Here is a 12,985-nt window from a genome sequence, read left to right as displayed (position 1 = left end):
CTCCAGGTCACTGCCCCGCGATCAGTGCACGGGAAAACAGGCCACGAAAATAAAACCACACGTGCGCACATGCAAATGAAACAAAACCAAAGAAAAACACCACCGCACTCCAGGCGCTCCGGTCAGGGAAACCCGCGGCCTCCTGTTGCCAGCCGCCCGGCGAGGACAGCGGACCGCCGGGCGGCCAGAGCAGCGAGGGCGAGAAAAGACCTGCTGCGGCCCCTCTCCTCGCCCGGCTCCGCCGAGCCTTTCACCAAGCTGCCCTCCATGAGAAAGGGGCAAGGAACGCCTGTGCAAACGTGCCTCGGCGGGCTGAGCGGGAAGCGGGGCTGGGCAGAAAGGCGGGATTCGGGAGCTCAGCTGTCCCGTGAGCAGGAGGGAGAAGGTCCCTCCTCCAGGCCCCGGCGAGGGGGGGGAGGACGAGCCCCGCGGAATACGTCCAGCTCCCCGGACAGGAACCTCTGGCCGGGGCAACGGAAGGGCAGCCCCACCGTGCCTCCCTCGCCCCACCCGCTCTCCTCCGGGTCCCCGCCAGAGGGAGGAGGCCGCCCGGGCCAGCCGAGCCGCGAGCGCGGCCGCCCCACCGCCCTCCGCCTCTATCGCGCTGGGGCCGCGGCGGACCCGCGAGGGGCGGAGTGGGCGAGACCATCGGGAAGGCTGGCGGGGGCGCAGGGCAGGATCGCGAGGGGCGGGGCCGCCGAGCCCGTTCCGGATTTTCGGTCCTCCTTAGGGCCCTGCCTTGGGAGAAACCCCGTTATCTTAGAGGAGAAGGAGATTTGGGGTTTTTTGAAGGGGCGGGGCGCGTGCCGGGCGGGGCGGGAGGAGCCGCGCTCGCGCTCGGGGTAGGGCGGGCGCGCGAGGCGCGCGGGTGGGGCGGGCGCGCCCCCGCTGCGGCTCCGAGGGTCCGGCTTCCTCTCCCCCTCCCGCGCGGGGCGGGGTGGTGCGTTCCGAGTTCCCAGGAGTTCGAAGTGGGCGGGTGCCGGCCGGGGGGAGGGGAGTGGCGGCGGCGGCGGCGGCGGGCGGCTCCCGCCTCAGCCTCGGCAGTGGCGTCGGCGACGGCGGAGTCGAAGCAGCCGCGAGCGCTCGGCGGAGAGTCAGCCGGCGGCGACGGCCCCAGAACTGGGAGTTAGGGACGCGCGCACCGGACCTTCCGCCGAGGCCGCTGCCGCCGCCGCCGCCCAGAGCCGGAGGCGCCGGGGCCGGGGAGCCGGGCGGCGGGAGAGCCAGCGGGCCGGGGGGCGGGTGGGGGATGGCGCGGACCCCGGGGCCGGCTCCTCTGGGCCCCGGAGGCGGCAAGGCACAACTTTCCGCCGCGCCTCCCCCCGGGGCCGGGCTCCCGCTGCCGCCCCCGACGCCGCCGCCGCCGCCGCTGCTGCTCTTTCCGCTGCTGCTCCTCTCCTGGCTCTGTGGTAGGTGAACCCCGGCCGCCGGCGCGGGCTGAGGGGAGGCGGGCCGAGGGTCCCTGCGCCGCGGCCGCGCCGGCGCGGGCCGTTCTCTCGCGCGGAAGGCGGTTGTGTTCGGCGGTTGGCTGCGCGAGCGGGCGCCGTGGACTTTGGCTGGAAACTTTTCGCCGCGCCCGGGGCGAGGCCGGGGAAGGGCCGGGGCCGGCGGCTGAGGCGCCGGCTGCGCGCTCCCCTCCCCCGCGGCCGCGCGGCTCGCCACGCCGCCGGCCGGGGTCTGGCCCGGGGTGCTCCGTCCGGACGCCGAGTGCGCCGCGCGACGGGCGTCCTCGCTGTTTGCTCTCGGGACCGTTACTTGCTCGCTCCTACCCGGAGGAAGCCGAGAGCGCGGACTTCTGTGCTGGCGCTGAGGTGATGGGATGCTGGTTTGCCGCCTCATTTTTTCCCGGGTGAAACTTGAGCTGTGAGCCGAGATACCTTTAGGAACGCGAGAACCGACGACGGAATGAAGCCTTTGGGCCCCCACCCGCTCCTCCTTCCGCCCGGGAGAAGGCACCGTGTCAGCCTCCCTGCAGCCGCCCCTGCGGTTTCCTCGGGTCCTGCGGCCCCTTCTGCCCTGGCAGCCTCTGGACCGCTCTGCGTTGAGCCTGTCGCTGCCTTCCAGTCTGTGGGACGCCTGTCTCACTGTCCGTGTTTATTTCAGCTGAGCCAGTTTGTCTTCAGGACTTTGATTTCTGTGTAAAATGCCTGACTGCGTGGGCTGCGCCCCGGCGGTTCTGGTCAGAACAAGCCCCGCGCCCCTTCCCTGCCGTTCTTCCCGCATGTTCTGTTACAGTGGTGTCGCATTGGGGAGGTGGTCGCGTTGTAAGTTCACTTCCTAGGCATCAGAGGCTAGAAGCCTCCTTGCTAAGAGTATCGTTAAATAAATACCTCCGTTTCACGCGGGAGACGTAGACTTGCGTGATCCTTCATGGAAGGCGGCGGTTCCGTAGACTAAGGCCGCCACCGGTCTGGCTCTGGGGACTGGCTCTGTCTTTTGGTGATACCGGGACACAGCAGAACGTTATTCATTCGCTGACTCCCACCTAGCAGGAAAGTGGAGAGGAAACTTAGGCTTGCTCAAAGCGTGTTTTACCTGAGACGTTTTTCTGGTACTTAAATCTGCTCTTGGATGTCAGCGTTTAATGAAATTTTAGAAGAAACCAGGAAGTTTTACCAGTAATTACTACCAGAAGAGATGTGTGCGGTTTTCTTGGATGGTGTGCTTTAGAAGAGAACCCTATACCCCTGTACCGTGTGGGTGTGTTGGGGTGGCTGGTTATGAGGAAGGCAAAGTTTTCAAGAGATTGAGTGCCCCTTATAGGATGAGAATTTCCACTACCAAATCACTGTCACGTTTAAAGCACTGTAATGACAGTTTCTGATTTACAGAGTATAGTATGATAAATGGCATGTTATCTAATCTACATTGTTTCTGTAGTCCCACTCCTCAGATGTTTGGTTTCAGGACACAGTTCTTAATGCTGTTACTTCTTTATATTGATGCAAGATTCTGGATTGAATTTTGTGTACTGTTCTTTTGCATTAAGAAGTATTGTGGAATACTCCTTAATGTGGGAGGAAAATGGGAGGGGGATGTTAACAGTTTACTATTCTGATTCAGACTGTGTTAAAGACCAAGAATATTGATACTTGCAGTAAAGGTTTATCCAGCTAAGCAAAGCCCCATAGAAGACTGAAGCAAGGTAATATGTACAGGTAATAGAAGGAAAATTAAATTTGGGTAATTTCATAGTTATTGTGAAAGTAAACTGTTTACTTTTTGAAGAAACACATTGAAATTCACATGAAAGAAGAAAGGAATTAAAAAAATCATCTCCTTAATAATGTGCTTGATATTTTAGAGTTCTGAAAATTCAAGTAGCATAGGCAAATGGACTGTGATTTAGAGAGATGTAAATTTAAGTTTTTAAGAGTCGTCTCTGCTTGTAGTTGTAGAGACAGACACTAGCTTTGTATTACTGTGCACTGCTCATTTAAAGAGCTTCCTTTTTTTGGCATATAGTGTTATAACACCCTAATTTGTGAACCGTTATGACAGGTTTTTTTTTTTTCTGTCAACCTTTATTTTAGAATTAAGTCTTTGAATAGGGCACAGTTGTCCTGATTTATGGATACTTAGCAAGTATGGAAACGGAAATTTCTTTTTGTAACCTGTGCATTGATCTAACATTCATAGTACTACTTACAAGCTTTGGCATGTACTGATGTTTGAGTTTAGTTTTATTTATTTATAAAATTTTGTTCAAGTGTAGTTGAGTTACAATGCTTTGGAAGTTGTTAGAAATGAGAAGATTTTTAGGCTTTAAAGAGATGACTCTATGATGATTTATTAATTAGAGTGCTTTACTTATTTTTACCACATACAGATTCTTTTTTTCTTTTTGCTGCGGTTTTTGATATTCTGGTTGCATGTAGCATGGCCGTAACAATGCTAAACTCTTGCAGGATCCTCTCAGCACAATATCATTTTTATGTCATGCTAATTTTACTGCTATAAAAAAGCCCTCACATTCAAACTAGTAGACATGATATTCTGAAAACTGTAAAAAAGTAATTAGATTTGCTCTTCTGAAGGGTGTACATTATCTGTCCTATTTGAAGAACTGAAATTCTCACTCGTCAGGGTTAGTTTGTGTGTGTGTGTGTATTACACCTGATAAATCATAGGTATAAAAGGTTAAGAGGACTAGATTTTCAACATTTTCTGACTTGATAAACCTCATTTATTTAATTCTGGAAGTCCACATTTCTTTATGATGCCAATAATCAATTCATATATGATGAGATTTATCTTAGTTTCCCTTCCAATATTTTTCTTGAGGGACAGAGAATATTAGCAGGGATGTCGTATCGATGAGAGAGAAGATAGACTATTGACCTAAGTTCCAGCTCTTCCCATTTTCAACAAGGTTTTATCTTAAATAGATATTTAGAAGATTATAGAAGAAAAAATCTAATATGATGATGGACCATTTAACAGCACTTTCAGAAATTTCTTTATTCATGGCGCTTGTTAGACACTGGAGGACACTGAATAAGGCAGAGTCCTGGCTTCAAGGAGCTTACAGCAGTATAATAGACGTAATGTAAATCGACGATTGTAGGACTTCCCTGATGGCTCAGACGGTAAAGAATCCACTTGCAGTGCAGGCTTCGATCCCTGGGTTGGGAAGGTCCCCTGCAGAAGGGGACTGCTACCCACTCCAGGATCCTTCTCTGGAGAAATCCACGGGCAGAGGAACCTGGCGGGCTACAGCCCACGGGGTCACAGAGAGTCAGACACAGCTGAGCGACTTTCATATAGGACAGCTTGGTGTTTATGATAGATTTGTGCATGAGGTACTGTCGATTACCCGGAAGAGGAGAACCTAACCAACTATGTAGGGATGTTAGTGTAAACTGAGGAAAAAAAGTTACCTAAGAAAAAATCAGTTGTGTCAGATTTTCTTACTGAGATAGGTCACTGTGGTAGGTGGTATAAGTTTGCTCTCTGCACTTTATGGTTAAGGCACTAAATAGGCAGTTTGAATCTGAAAAAAGATCATCACTTACCAGCTGTGTGACTCTTTGGCAAGTTATTTAACCTCCGTAAATTTAAGTTTTCTCATCTTTTCAAAAAAGGGTAATATCAACTTGCTTATAGAGTTCTTATGAGGATTAAATGAAAGAAAATAGCAGAATGCATGGAATATACATTCAAATTTTAGCATTTATTTTATTTCATATTATTGTTAGGGGCTTCCTTGGTGGCTCAGTGGTGAAGAATCTGCCTGTCAGTGAATCAGCTGTGAGTTCGACCCCTGGGTTGGGAAGATCCCCTAGAGAAGTAGTAAATGGCAGCCCATGTCAGTAGTCTTGCCTGGGAAATCCCATGAACAGAGGAGCCTGGTGGGCTGTAGTCCACGTGGTGGCAGAAGAGTTGGACACGACTTAGCTACTAAAACAACAAAGAGAGACCAGCAGTTTTGTCATTCTTAAATATTACCCTGATGACTTCAGTAATTGGGTTTTCAACTTGATTGACTTGCTTTTTTTATATTTTCATCTTTATTTTGAATGTATAGCCCAGTCAGTGCTCTTGAAGTGTTTGTTAAATTTACCTCAGATAAGTATACAGACCAGTTTTCAGAATCTTAGGATGTAGTAAAATTAACCCAGCTGTGTGATTGTATGGAATCTAGTTGGATGGTTCCATAATGATGGAGAATGTTTTAGGACTTGGCGGCTCTGTGTGATCACTTAGAATGTTAGTGGTTATACTGAAAGTGTAGAGTTGAAACTGTGCAGTTGAAGATGGAGTCATAATTTCATTTCTACTTTAGCAAGCTACTGGTATTATCAGGTTGGAGCCTACAATATATATTGCCCATATCAATCTTCCTGCTTCTAAGACGGATATAATTGGAAAGTGACCCAAATTTAAAAGGAAGCAAAAAAGAGCAAATTTTGCATTTAGCTACACTGTCCAAAATAGGAATTGGGAAAAGCTAGTCAATAATATATTTGTGAGTGTGGGTATATTTACTGTTTTAACCTTATTTATGTCACTTATGCATATATATGTGTGTGTAAAAAGTGATTCAGCAACTCTAAGGTACATTTTGCATCTGTATAGTTAAGGAACAAAGCTTATGGCTTATTGCGTTTTATTTGAAAATGATTGAAGTGAAGCTGGCTGTGATACCCTTGTTAAAAAGGAGTATTTTGGTATTCTGTTGCTTACCCCTTAAAAAATTAGTGAGTAAATAACATATTCCTATGGCATATTCTGTGCTCTATTAAAGTCCTCATAAAGTTGGCAATTCTGAATACGTGATTTGTGAAGGATGTGGCATTTAATAAATAATGGCCGAAGTGAAGTGACGTGAAAGTCTCTCAGTCGTGTCCTACCCTTTCCAACCCTGTGAACCATACAGTCCCTGGGACTCTCCAGGCGAGAGTACTGGAGTGGGTGGCCATTCCCTTCTCCAGGGCATCTTCCCAGCCCAGGGATCAAACCCGGGTCTCCCTCGTTGCAGGTGGATTCTTTACCCGCTGAGCCACCAGGGAAGCCCAAGAATACTGGAGTGGGGAGCCTATCCCTTCTCCAGGGGATCTTCCCGACCCAGGATCTTCCCAGTTGAACTGGGGTCTCCTGAATTGCAGGCATACTCTTTACCAACTGATCTATCAGAGAAGCCCTGAAAATGGCTTATTAATATGTAAATATAGGCTAAAATCAAAGAACCTTTAAGTAAGTAATGAGTGTGTCAGAAACTTAGATCCAAAAATCTTAGCACCATTAATGTCATCCTTTTGGTTACCTTTTATGTTTTTATCGGAAATTGTCTTGAACCCATATCCTTTCCTGAGTTTGTGAAACTTAACGATTTTCTGTTTTAGGCTCTGACATAGATTGATTATTTATGTAAATAAAACTTGTTGTGAATCTTTATCAAGGGTGAATTTTAGGTTTTTTGCTAAATGGCTCACTTATTACAGTATGGTCATTAATTTAAAATTTTAGTGAGGGCTGTCTCCTGTAAGTCTAGATGCAGCTACATTGTAAGTATTACAGCTGTTTCAGAAACGATATTGTATTGCATACTTATGTTGTGACTTTTACATGTTTTCTCTAATATTGCATTCAGGGAGATTATTTTACTTGCAGCCCTGTTAATTGCCCAATATTCAGTTTGCTAATTAAGATCAGTAGGAAAGAAGTACCCTGTAGTATTGTGAGTAGATACTCATAAACTGGAATTTGAGGTATGGTATGTAGAACATACCAGCCCATAACTGGTTTAAATGACAAAGAATTGACAGCATTTCTGATGATTATTTTGTAGCTGTGAGATGTTTAATTATACTTGTGACTCTATAGATAGGAGAGATTATAACAGTTTTTTTCTTTTTTTACTTTATTTGGTTTCCTTTAATAGGAATAGTTTAATAGTTTTGTTTTTTTTTTAATAGGTTGACTGTTGTACCAGTAGAGGCGCTTTACTTTAAGCTGTTAGATTTCTTCAGAAGTAAAACTTTTTTGAAAAGGAGGAGGGTATGCTGCTGCTAAGTTGCGTCAGTCGTGTCCGACTGTGCGCGACCCCATAGGCGGCAGCCCAGCAGGCTCCCCCGTCCCTGGGACTCTCCAGGCAAGAACACTGGAGTGGTTTGCCATTTCCTTCTCCAATGCTTGAAAGTGAAGTTGCTCAGTCGTGTCTGACTCTCAGCGACCCCATGGACTGCAGCCCACCAGGCTCCTCCGTCCCTGGGATTCTCCAGGCAAGAGGACTGGAGTGGGGTGCCATTGCCTTCTCCAAGGGTATATCTATAAATCACTATTCTCAGCTACCCAAGGTCAGCAAAAGTACGGTGTATTGATAGGTTCAAATACTAGTTACTAGGAAATCTTTTTTGAAACAGCATCCCAGGCCCCACTGTGGACTTACTGGATCAAGAATTTTGCAAGTGGGTGGAGAGTGTAGCCTGGTGATTGGGGCATTTGTGTTTTAAGAGACATCTTCAGTTGATTGTTTCTTCCCTTCATGAGTACTGTTTATCATGGCATTTTTATATATGATTTGACCAGATGTGGTCATTATTTTGTTTACTACTGTATCTCATATACTAGGTATGCAGTGGGTGCTCATATTTCTTTATAGCAAGAGCTTAACAACAAAGTAAAATTTAGTCTAAACCATCAATGTCCCAATAGAGACCTGTGAACTATATACATAGTTTTAAGTTATCCTGATGCCACTTTCAAAAAATAATGAAAGGAACATGAGAAATTAATATATTTTATTTAACACAGTACAACCAAAATGTTATTTAGCATGAGTTGATATTTAAAAATTCAGATATTTTACATTTTTTTTCTTTTGTCATAAGTCTTTGAAATCTGATGTGTACTATACACTTACAGATTGTTGTTTGGATAAGCTGTATTTCATGTATTCAGAAGTCAGTGTGGCTGGTGATTACCATATTGGACAGTACAGGTCTAAACTATATGTGGTCTCCAAAGTAGGTTATGCCCTTCTGTGGTACTTAACTCAAAAGACCTAAAATGATATTACTCTTCCTTCTTATCTAGTCCAATTCTGGAGCACCCAGTTTGAAATTAATTTTCTCCATGAATACTTTGCTCACCACTTCTTTCATACAGTGAGCTTTTTTCTCTCTAGTTACTCTTTTTACTCTTTATTTAGTATGTAGTTGTGAGTTGTTCTATGATGTATACTCTTTGCAGTAAACACTTTGCCTCAAGCTTCACTGTATGCATCCCAGCACCTATTACAGAATAAACACAGGTTATTTTTTGAGCTTATAGATTTTTAACGTGTCAGGGAGGGAGAAATTTTTCTCTGCCCTGCTAGTTTCCCCTGTGTGGTTTGAATTACATTGACAGGAGACAGATTAAAAGGAGAAAATGAAATAGAAGTTTGATGCCATGTATACATGGAAGAGACTCAGGAAACTGCTTAAATGAAAGTCGCTCAGTCGAGTCTGACTCTTTGGGATGCCATGGACTCTACAGTTCATGGAATTCTCCAGGCAAGAACACTCGAGGGGGTAGCAGTTCCCTTCTCCAGGGTATCTTCCCAACCCCGGTCTCCTACACTGCAGGCGGATTCTTTACTAGCTAGCCACTGGGGAAGCCCTTCCCTCACATTAAATACCAGCTTTGGCTACAGACAAAACAGGGTACTGGAGGTAGTGATTTGAGACTTCAAAGGGGAGGAAGGCAGCTCACATAAAGCTGTAAAACAAATGTTTGGTAAACACGTGTTTGCTGGGCCTGGTAGACACCGTGGGGACGTAGAGCGGACTCTGACCTCTAGGCCGTGCAGATTCCCCACTGCACTTTACCTTTACTTTTATAGAAAACTCTGGTGGTAGCTCAATGCCAGGCCCACTATCTAAAAAAGCTTTTTAGGCAGTTGGGGGAAAGTCACAGTTTCTTTCTGTCTTTTGGTCCTTGGTTGTTTTCAGCTCAAAATAATCCTGTGCCAGAGGCATCATTGGGGAGCAACTTTTGCTCCCAAACATTTGCTTTTTTCCCTGTTAATGAGTGTTTTAGAATTGACCAACTTTGCTGTACAACAAAGGGTATCAAGAGAATACTTAGCTTATGGTTTCATCTTCCGTGTTGAAATAGGATAATAAAACAGAATAATAGCTATAATAAATAACTAGAAAAACTTCTCTGAATTTGACTTCATTTCCTATCTGATCCTAGCTATCTTTCAAATCCTTAGTCCCTGGAGCAAATTCTGTTCATTTTTTCATGCTTTTAGGTTTAGAGCAGTGTATTCCAAAGTGTTTAATAGAACCCTAGTTTCTGGGGAAAAGTGCCGTGATTGAATATATTTGCGAATGGGAAAAACTAGCCGTGTAACCCCCTCCCTCTTGGAAAATCACTGTGTGCATTACTTTATTAATGACGTAAGAAATTCTTCAGTAAAGTATCCTTTTCTGCAGTTTAATTAAACAACTTGTTTTTGCTGCAGAAATTTTGTTGTACATAACACACTATAGGGAATGTATTCTTAAAGAGGTTTGTATACTTGATATTTATTCCTATCCTGACATTTTTTTCTATTGCTACTTTCCTAAGATAGGGGAGGAATTTATTTATCTAATATACTAGAAATGGTTGATAGGCTTTAAAGATGTTACTTGGTGAGAAATGTTCTTCACTGCCTTTTCTTTTTTTCTAAAAATTCCATTTGCTTTCTTTAGTTCTGTCTTTAATACCTGTCTTTATATTCTGTCCTCATTGCCTTACCCATTTTGAATCTGAGAAATTTGAGGAATTGACCTAGGAGGAGTGCAATTCTTCCTCTTTGATATTAGCCGTGTATTATTTACCCTAAAATATATGTAGCTTAAGCAGTTTCTTTGGGATATACCTCACTTTATGTATAGTACATATCATTCTGGGTTTGTGTTTTAGAAATAGAGTAGGTATATTTAAGATAGCTTTTCTGTTTTAATGGAAGTATACCAGTGCAGTTACTGAAAAGGACATGAGAAAACCAAGAGGCGGATATAAAAATAGATGCACACAGCTAGGACTCCAACTTAACATTTGAGAGCATTGTATAAAATTTAAAATGTGCTTGGCTCTTTTTAATGGTTTCATTTCAGAGGAAAAACAAAAGTATTAATAAAGTGTTAGTATTGGAAAACTGTGGTAAGATGAATCTCATATAGTGACTCTGAGTTATCCATGATAGACATTATTGTCATTACTAAAACATTGGAGGCCATTGGTTTTGAAACTTATTAATACAGTATTTAATTTAGTCATTGCTACCTTGGGTTAGATGAAGATTTCATTTTACAAGTGTCCTTGTCATGAACTCCACACTCACTCATAAGTTGATTTAGGTTAGAGACACTCATTCATGGTTGACGCATGCCGAGTGCGTCAGAGAGTGGTCTGCCTTGTAGCTGAGTCTACTTAGGAGTAGCCGTGTGTTCAGCCATGTCCGCTCTCTGCGACCCCATGGACTGCAGCCCGCCAGGCTCCTCTGTCCGTGGGATTTTCCAGGCAAGAATACTGGAGTGGGGTGCCATTTCCTTCTCCAGTGAGAAGGATTTTATTTTAAATGTAGAATTTTGAAAAAGCTTCTCTATTTTTCACTAAAGAAATTCTGATGGGAGAAGGTACAAGGTACGTAGCTAACAGTACTGTCCTTCTCCTTAAGGGCACAGGGCTAGAGCATTAGAGCATTTTTCACTAACCAGGAGTCTGCATGTGTTCATTGCTGTAGCAGCTACTTAAGAGAGGTAAAAACTACTACCAACAAAACCTTTGATAAACACATGCAAGTAATGCAGTTGTACTGAGCATCAACTTTGGTATTAGCTTCTCACTCCTATGAGCAGTTTTAAGGTTATGAATGTGTGATTATCGTGATGATACAGTTTCATTTGCCTAGTCCACATTAGAAGCAGAGTGACTTTTAGTGTTGAAACAACAGGAAGAAACTCTTCTTTCAAGTTGTTACCTTCTGTTGCACACTAGCACAGTGTCAAAGATGTGTTGTTTTTCTTTTAAAGCTGGTATACCTTTTTCAGTTGAATGAGAAAAAGAATGCACATTAAGATTAGAGTTAGTAATACTAATGAAGGTGTCTTACTTAACAAGAAATAAGACTCTTTGGACTATTGATACTCCTTTCTGTATTTAGGATAGATTATTTTTACATTTTTCAGTTTAAAACATTGTCAACTTTTAGATTATTTGTAAAAGATTTAGCAACTATGGTGGCTATTTTGAAACCATGAATTGTTTGTCAGGCTTATTTTCTGTATGTGTATAGAAGAGTGTGGGCTTTGATTATGTTTATATTTGTTATATCCTGTAACTGCTAGTGAAAATGTTTACATAAATAAGTAGCTGGTGAAGTTTTTATATAGCATGTTAAAAAGTCTCTTCTCTTATAATAAAAGCTTTAATGTTAACAGCGCCTGTTAAAATGTAAAAACAGATCTGAAGCTCTCTGAGAAGAACACGCGTCTTTCCTTAGAGAACACGCTGGGCTTTGCTGCCCTCTACAGTTGTCTGAGACAGTCACTCAGGCGTTCCTTCCGTCAGACGATTAAAAGGCTTTCTTGACACGAGTGCTTTAAATTTTAGGAGTGGGTTAAATGATGTTTACTGTTAAAGTATGATAACATAGAGATAACAACAGTTGATCTGTACCTTTAATGCAAAAAATAAAAGGTTTACAAGTTGAAGCAGGGGATGGACAGGAGACTACTGCAGATCAGTCGAGAAACAGATGCTAGGGCACCAACCTGGTGATGGGTAGTACAGAGGATACCACAGTGGAATAAGTGCTCTCAAGCTTATAAACCCACTGTGATACAGCCTAAAAGAAAAAAAAAAAGCTCAGTAAGGCCTGGAAGAGTCAAGAACACTGATTAGAGGAAATGAAACTTTTGAACTGTAAGAATGATTTGAGTTCAGACAGGTAAAACAGGGTTATGTCAAACAGGAAAAGAAAATACTAGAACACAAAGCATCTGTTACACAGAAAGGGCTATGCTAGGACCCTCGGAGTCTTTTGCCTTTAAGAAATGTAAAATTTAATTGTCAGCAGATTTTGGGATTAGAAGATAGTGTGTGTGTTTCTCTTTGTCTGTTTTATACTCAGTTACTTAATCTTTTTGCCTATTTCAGTCATTATGTGAAGTGAAAGTGAAAGTTGCTCGATGGTGTCCAAGCCTTTCCCTACTCCAGGGGATCTTCCCAGCCCAGGGATCAAACCCAGGTCTCCTGCATTGCAGGCGGATTCTTTACCAGTTGAGCCACAAGGGAAGCCCAAGAATACTGGAGTGGGTAGCCTATCCCTTCTCCAGGGAGTCTTCCCGACCCAGGAATCGAACCAGGGTCTCCTGCATTGCAGGTGGATTCTTTAACCAAATGAACTATCAGGGAAGCCCCTTCAGTCCTTATACACTTAGCTAAATGATACCTCCTTTACAGAATTGCTGCGAAAATTAAATGAAATCCTTATTAAACTATA

The 12,985-nt window shown here is 44.1% G+C and overlaps 1 protein-coding gene across 3 annotated transcripts in view; it reads left to right on the top strand.

Annotated features, from left to right (window-relative positions):
• The first annotated feature begins 991 nt into the window (after positions 1-991).
• Positions 992-12,985, top strand: part of NECTIN3 (nectin cell adhesion molecule 3) — a 129,501-nt gene continuing 117,507 nt past the window's right edge. Inside the window, exon 1 of one of the 3 annotated variants that reach the window (XM_065913469.1) lies at positions 992-1,409. In XM_065913469.1, coding sequence (XP_065769541.1) covers positions 1,250-1,409 — 160 coding nt within the window. In that variant the 5' untranslated portion in view covers positions 992-1,249. The remainder of the gene's footprint in view (positions 1,410-12,985) is intronic. The other 2 variants (XM_065913470.1, XM_065913468.1) reach the window with 2 other exon arrangements.

Source organism: Muntiacus reevesi, chromosome 21 (genome assembly GCF_963930625.1).
Source record: "Muntiacus reevesi chromosome 21, mMunRee1.1, whole genome shotgun sequence".
Taxonomy (NCBI): domain Eukaryota; kingdom Metazoa; phylum Chordata; class Mammalia; order Artiodactyla; family Cervidae; genus Muntiacus; species Muntiacus reevesi.
The sequence above is the reverse complement of the archived record's forward strand: the minus strand, read 5'-3'. Positions and strand labels throughout refer to the sequence as shown.